The sequence below is a fragment of the Sapajus apella genome, unplaced genomic scaffold (genome assembly GCF_009761245.1).
Source record: "Sapajus apella isolate SASKATOON/1434 unplaced genomic scaffold, GSC_monkey_1.0 scaffold5, whole genome shotgun sequence".
NCBI lineage: Eukaryota > Metazoa > Chordata > Mammalia > Primates > Cebidae > Sapajus > Sapajus apella.
The window spans coordinates 26,790,583-26,798,576 of record NW_022436945.1 but is presented as its reverse complement, the minus strand read 5'-3'; the positions used below and the strand labels follow the sequence as shown (position 1 = coordinate 26,798,576).

The window sequence follows — 7,994 nt, the reverse complement described above, 5'->3', positions numbered from 1 at the left end:
TCTAAGTAGTTTATCTTTTATTCATACAAATAATACATACACAAGACTGTATATTGTTTGAAGACTGAAATAATTTTCTAGTGTAACAACTCCGTAACAAAATTTAACTAAATGTAACATTTATGAAAATATAAATCTCTGATTGGGTAATTCTTCCCAACAATACAAAGTTTACATAAAAACATTCAATATGAGCTATCAGTTTCAAACAAGTTAGGAAAAATCATTCAAGTCACTTGTATACTCTATTGGCTTTTACGTAGAACATTCACATACTACATTTAATCCATCTGGGCATTTAATTCTTAGAAATGTGTGGCATGAAGGTTCAACTGATAATGACAGGAATGGGAATGTGTTGCCTAAAGAGCTCAAAAGCACAGACTCATATAATCAATTCCAGGTGCTCTGTATATGTGAGTAGCCTCCTCTGGGCTACCACCTCCCTGGCTAGTAGCTAAACCAGAAGTAACATACTAAAAAAGTCTTTCACTATGGAGCTGGGTATTTTTATCTGAATCACATCTTTGAATGCTTACATGTTAAACTGCTTACCAAAGGGAAATATCATTGACTTGGGTTCTCTGTGGGTTAGATCAGTTTATTTTTCCCATTAGCATCAATAATCACGATGTTGCTGAAGTTTTTATTACACTGCTTCCCAGTGTCCCTAGGAGGGCTATAGCAGAAACTATCACTAGCTTTTTTTTGCACATCACAAAAACAACACACTGATGAGGTTAAAGACCTGTCTAGCAATACACGATGAGTTTATGGGAGAGCAGACCCTAAAGCAAATCAGTTCCTTGTTCATTATTCTAGTAAAGTGTTATGTCTCCACTTTCTAAGAAAACTAAACTAAAGCAAAACTGCGGATACCTTCTGAAAAGTTATCCAAGGACGTGCCATGAGGAGGATATGGAAGAAAGAACCATCACCTTCACCTTTTGAGATGTCATGTTTTCTTTTAAACAGGTGAAGTAGTTTTAGAAAATATTTAATACCATTTCACAGCTTCTGCTGTGAAATGGATAAGACTATAAAAGGCTCAGAAGAGTCCTCAAGCAGAAAGAGTAACAGATAAAGAAGCATACAGACGGTGTATAGAAGTAAGAAAGTGATTACAAACAAGGACAATAAAGAACCTTTGGAAACCCTTAAGGTTTATGAAATATTTTAGCACAAAGACAGGCATATTCAGTTTGTCCCAGAGTATTTGGTCATCTATCTGCATCTTTCACAGGAAAGAGAAGGAATGTGAGTAAGGCAAATGTCATCAGTATCTCGGAGATGGCATGTTGAGAAAGCTTACTTTCTATTAAGACTGACTGCCAGAATTTAGGGAATAATTTATGCATCCATACAACTGACCAAATAGTACAGACTTTTGTTAGTACAACGATAGAAATGGACAGGTGTTTTGACCAGATTTGTAATGCCCTTCCAGTAATTCTTCTTTACACCCAGCACAAATATGCATTTCAAAAAGATGCGAAAAGATTGGTGTTTCTTAGTAAATGTGTTCTTTTGCAACCCAGGAAAGAAACAGTTTGAAAATCGTGTACTCTGTTATACAGAAACCCTTGCATGCAACTGTTGCAATTGTATTTAATAAAGACTGACTCTCCTTGTTCAGTAGCCCTATGATAGTGGTAGTTAGTTCTTGTCCCAGTCCAGTCCACGCTCTCACATTTCAGGTCAGATCTCTTGGGAAACTGGGAATACACTTAGGTACTTTTGTTACATGATTTTGCACCTTTAGACCATTCACTGCAGACTAGGTGTACACAGTTGTCAGGACTGTAAAATGTAAAGAGATTAAGGCTGTGTTTACTTATCACACAATCATTTGAAGTCAAGCAGCTCTTTGTCTTCGTGATTTCAACTGATTTTTGTAGAACTAATTCTCGTTCCAATGATCTGTATATAACTCTAGCTTCTCTCATGTTAACCAATGGGATGAATTATGCTGCCTCACCACACAGCTAGTTTAAAAACTTTTAGACTCTACCTTTCAGATGAAGTAACCTTTTAAATGCTACTACTAGAAGTTCTGACATTCCTGGATACACTTTGAGAAAAAGACTGCACCCCAAACCAGCCTCCTACTTGCCCATTTCATGAACAGTTTAATAAAACACTGGAATTCCAGTGCTGTTCCTGTCTTTTAAGAAATGAATAGTTTATCATTTGGGGCACATTGTTTTTTTCTTCTGTACGTAAATCATATATTTCTGCTTAGCTGGAAAACATTTTGTCAGTTATCAGGGGCATAGCTGTGGCCCCTGGCTTCTAGGGCTGAGCACACTCGCTCATAACAAGAGTTGTGTTTCTTGGTGGGCGTTGCTTCATTGGACTCAGTAGAGTCGCTAACTGTGATGGGGCTGTCTCTTGCAAAGACCTCAGTGGATTCTCTCCATAAGCAATCCACAGATATTTTAAAACAATAACTGTTACACTTTGGCCTAGAGGTGTGTGTTGCGTTGTTGAAAATCTGTCTGCTATTTGAAGTGGCAATTTTAATTTTCAGTGCAGCATCGACTCGGTCTACTACCGTGTATATCCCTATACTCCCATCATCAAATCCCACGATGATGTTCAGGTGCCTCTGAGAGAGTGCAAGGAAAGTTGGTGTTTTGTAAAGGGAACAAGCACCGATATTTTTGCCATCTGCCAGTCTCATTACAATTAAACTGAATATTGCTCCATTTTCATCCTCCTCCTCCCCATTTCGGAAACAAATGTATACCAGGTAGCGACCATCTCGAGACAACCTCTGCCGCCAGATGATCCCAGAGGCGTGAACCACCCGCAATTTACCACTGTGTAAATCTAGCACGTTGATGTTTTCATCTCCCCTGGATATAATGCCTAGCTTTCCATTGGGAGAAATTTCAAAATCCTCCAGATTTTTCAGGAAGTTGTTTGGAAGTTGCACGCGCCGACAGATCACTTCATCCGTCAGACTCCAGATGTTCACAGTCTCAGCCGATGTGATAAACACGATGATGTCAGGACAGTCAGGGATTAATTTAAAATTCACGATGGTGGTCCCATCTTCACAGCAAAATTTCTTGGTGATACTTCCTGTCCAAAGACTGACAGCCAACACTTTGCTTTTAGTCATTCCCACCACGAAGGTATTTGCGGAGGTAATAAAGGCATTCTGCAGAGTGGTCAGAATGTTGCAGACCCTGTGGCCTGTGGCGAGCCGCCAAACCCTGGAGGCATTTTCCTCACAGAGCGAGACCACAAACTGGTCATTGTGTGTAATCAGCAGCTGAGATATTCTCTGCCCATTAATTCGAAAAAGGTTTTCACCACTGTTGGTGTGCCAGACGTACTGGCTGCTTTTGTCATCTGATGTCACCATTATATCTCCAGTGGATGTTAGCACACAGTGTTCAACTATTCCTTCATGCTTGAATACTGCTTCGATGAAGCCACTGCTGAAGTTCCACTTATGAACACAATCGGATCCATCCAGGGAGTAAATGATTTCCCCTCTAGCAGGCAACAACAAACTTTGGATGGGTTTTCCAGTCTTATCTATGTTGGACATAGCTGTGATTATATCTATGTCCCAAATGGAAAGAACACCGCTGGTTGATAAAGACAGTAGCATATTGTGGTGACTGGATTTCACTAACTTAACAATGGAACCTGAGATTTCCTGCAAGCTTGCCATACACTGTCCTGTGTCCCGCCTCCAAAAAAACACAGCAGAGGTATTTTCCATGGTGGCGATGATGCAGTCTCCATTTTTAGACAGCACGGCAGATATAAAGCGATCGTTGTGCTTGGCTCTGAACTTTTCAGCCACCTTCCACAGACCAGTATCTAAGAGCTCAATGCTGAGGGCTTTACAGATCAGAACTGCACTTTGGTCTTCTGAAAGTTCAATGCTGACCACCTCACTGTCTTCTCTTCGGCAATCAAAGTCATCAGTCAGCTGGGGGCTGGAGATGTCCTCAGTATTCCAAACAGAAAGACTTCCTTCACTGTCTACCATGACCATTTCTTGAGCCGTGTCCAAGATAAGAAGAAACTTCACAAATCCACCTGAAAATTCCGATGTCACTGTACATAACTTTTCCCCACTCCCTAAATGAAATATGGTGGTTGTGTTCAGGTATTGGCCACAGAAAGCATACAGACCATCCAGAGAGCACTGGACGCATGTCACTTCGTACCAGCAGTGGAACTGGTAAAGTGGCCATCCGTATAGCAGATCGATGACAGTGACATCTTTGCTGGCTTCGAGCCATGCAAGGGCGTGGTTGGCGGACAGCGTAAAACCATTGATGTAGGTGGCGCTACTTCCATGCTTGGTCCCCTTGATTTCTACTTCGGACAGAAGACAAGAATTGACATTGTCATAAATCAACAAGGTGTTATTGGTTGTAGCCACCACAAGGTACTTTTCATCACTGGTGAGTTTCATGCCCAGGATGACAGACTGGGCTGTGGTGATTTGCCTGAGTAGCTGTCGAGTCTCTACATCCCAGGTACTGATGGAACCATTTTCTAAAGCTGTGAGGACAGTACTAGGGTTACAGGTGGGCAGGATCTCTGTGACATGCAGGTGACTGGATGATAAGGGGAGACGCTCTGGGCTGTATGTCACATCCATGGATGAATGCAATGGTACAATGGAGCAATATTTGGGCCCATCTTTGTCACACTCTAAAAGAAGATGTCTAAGTTTGGGCAGGGAGCTTACAACAGGCAGCAGTCTTTGCTGAAGCTCTGCGGAAAGGGAGCCAGGAAATGCAATGACCTTGTTTTTGATGCTGCGGAGGGTGCTGGCCAGGAACTTCAGCTCCTTCTCTTGCGAGTAGTTGTAAGCCAGCTCGATGTCTGAAAGCACTTTATCAAACTGGCCAATTTTGATCATGGTATAAAGCCAGCTGAAGTTCATGATGATGCCATAAAGCAGGTCATCGGTTTTTCCACACCTCGTCAAGTGGTGCAAAAGCTCAGACATTTTCCGATGATTGACGAAAAAGATGTCAGGTTCCAGCGGATTGCACTGGAAAACCCAGGGCTGGTCTGGAGCCTGCCTGTCAAAGGAAGCCTGTTCTATGAAGTGCTTTTCTTCCTCCAGCAAGCTTCTGCTCTCCAAGTCAAGGCAGCCATTCAAGTAGGGGTCCTCGAGGCAGAAAGTTTTCCTCCTGCCCCCTGACCAGACTCCCAGGAAATAATCTGCTAGGATGGTGTGCATTTCACGCAGGTCATTGTCATCCTGCAGATATAGCTTCTGGGCTATAAGCTGCAGGTGTCTGTTGGCCCAGACCAGGAGTGTGACATTTTTCACGTGTCTTTCTATTAAGTATCCACTGAGACCCTCCTTGAGCCTTGCAATATACAAATAAGGTACTCTCAGGGGATTGCTGGGTCTGGTGTTTCCATTGAGCTCACTCATTACACTGTTGTCCAGGGCTAACACATCCTCCAGTTCCATTTCACTCAGACCCATTTTGGCCATGGTGATGTAACCAAGAGCCCTAGAGACCAGTTTCTGACCACACTTCTTCTCCAAGGACCAGAATAACTGCTCTATACTTTCGTGAACGGTGACAGAGAGGGAGGATTCATCGACGTCTTTGTGAGATCTCCAATGTCTCACCTCCCTGAAGGTCAGGTTCACAAACATTGGCAGTGTGCACTTGGAGAATGCATTGTTCACATAAATCTGCTGGCCTGACGTGACCTTCCTCTTGACACGCAGCAGCTGGTGTTTGAGAACCTGGCTGCACATCTTCCTGTCTCGGGGAATCAGCTCAATGTAGTTGTCTTCTTCATGGATAAGGCACCTTAGTTTTTGCAGAATCCCATGTTTGTTGGGCAGTGTGGAAAGGACTATCCGGACAAAGCGGGGCAGGTGAGCTGGAAGCCACCAGAGCTTTCTGGCATCATCGTTCTCTGAGAGCTGCTCTAGTGCATCGAATATTATGACTAGAGGTCTCTGCAGTGAAGACTCATTCAGAAGATTTATAAATAAGTCACAGAGATCATGGATCTTCTTAGGGTAGCTTTGAACCAGACACCGGTAGTTAACTGCCAATTGTTCACAAACACTTAGAAGGAGAGTCCTAAGGTCAGAACTCATGTCTGTTGTTCCTAGAAATCTCACGATGACTACTGGGTCAGATTCTGGTCCTGTGTCCTCATGTAGCCAGCCATAAGCCTGAAACACAAAAGTGGAGTTTAGAGTGGTAATGGGTATTCACATGGTCATATGTGATTAACATTGACTCTCTCCAGAGTTCAGAATCTGTTCACCCCTACTATGCAGAAAATAGCCTAGGACCAAAAGTTGGAAAAACCTTTTGAGAAGGCCAAAGAACTGCCACAAAGCTTGTGCACTAAAATCTACAGGCGAGACCCTCAGGATTACCCTTACTGAATGTACTAAAGTAGTATTTTTCAGTCATAAGGCAATATTTAGCTTGTATTCTGAAAGATACAAGGTGTTTCATGAATTATAAATCTAAATATCTAGTATGGTCAACTTTGTATCACTGAATGAATACCCATTTCCTGGTGCAGCTGTTGGCACACAGTAGGTCCTTAGTAAGTGTTTAATGAATGGATTAAGTAATGATTTATATATTATATTAAGTTAAATATTTGTATTAATTGAGAGCATATAATGCCGTATATGGCTGACCAAATTAATTAGAAAGCAATAGAAGCATTCAATACTGAAATTACAGTGAATATAATCTTTTATGATTTAGAGATAATTTTATGGTGTTATAGGGTCATAATTTTGATTATTATTTATCTGTTACAAAATCCACATAATGGTGGTTAAAAGAGCTTTGTTAAACGTTGTGCTTTGTAACAGATAGTTGATTTTATATACATGCAGCCCTCAGTCCTCACATTATCTCTCTGAAGGGCAGATGAGATTATAGTGTCATTTAATAGGAGAGGAAACTGAGGCACAAGCTGGATAAATGATTGCTCAGTTAAATGGTCACCGAGAGACAAAGCTGGAGTAGAAGTCAAACCCGGCCTTTCATTGTTTCATTTCTTAAAAAGCACTGTGGAGTTAAAGGATAAAATATGTGAGGAGCTTACTAAATTGAATCTTTCCGTTTTCAAAGGTCAGGACAAGAAGAAATATGCCCAAGGCATAAAATACTCCAATGAGTATTTTTAGGAAAATAAAGCCTTTATCCTTGGAATTTACCAAGGATATGCCTTAGATAAGGAAGAGTGATTTTACACATTAGGAGGTAAGTTAGTGAACTTTGGTTCCTCAAGAGAGATAGTTCAGGTTAAGGCATGAATGAGATTAGAAAGATTTGTGGAAGTCGGTTTTCAAAGGAGCTATTAAGGAAAATTAACATTTGGTTGCTGTTGTTTATAGCCTCAACCTCTGAAGCTGATTTCAAGGAAGATAATCTTGTCATTGGACAACCATCCTTTGGTGGTAAATCTGAAAACACTGTTTCCACAATGATTGCTTATGACAACAACATGCATCCTCCTCCCTCCTCTCAGTCACATGATGCTGAACATGTGATGTCTGTAGAGAGCAGCCCTATCATCACAAGTTCATGCTCATGAAAATGTTGGGTGACACATGAGATAAAAATGAGATATCTATCTGCATCCTCAAAGGGACATGAGGCCAGAGGAGAGTACAGGTTGTTGCTGATGGTGAGTCAGACATTCTCCGGGAGAAGGTAAGTGAAGCGCAGGCAGGGGACCTAAAAAGAGGCACAGTTTCTTGGGGGACCTGACTCCTGGATAGTCAATAAACAAACTCAGGCTATTGGACAAAATATCTAGAAGAGCAAGAACTCAGAAAGCCATTCCCTAAACTGACCAACTCTAGACAGTTACCATGCTCTGCTCCACTGGGACCGCTCATCTGTGCAGGGAATCAGCACATTCCACAAAAGTCCTGACCTCTTGTGCTAGAGCATGTGGAGATGCATCCCATGAACCTTTGACTTAGTCAAATGGAACGATATTTG

General features: G+C 41.7%; 1 protein-coding gene across 2 annotated transcripts in view; it reads right to left on the bottom strand.

Annotated features, from left to right (window-relative positions):
- NWD2 (NACHT and WD repeat domain containing 2) overlaps nt 1–7,994 on the bottom strand; it is a 205,533-nt gene continuing 197,539 nt past the window's right edge. For both annotated transcript variants that reach the window (XM_032273768.1, XM_032273771.1), the window contains exon 7: nt 1–6,190. In XM_032273768.1, the coding sequence (XP_032129659.1) occupies nt 2,258–6,190 (3,933 nt within the window). In that variant the 3' untranslated portion in view covers nt 1–2,257. The remainder of the gene's footprint in view (nt 6,191–7,994) is intronic.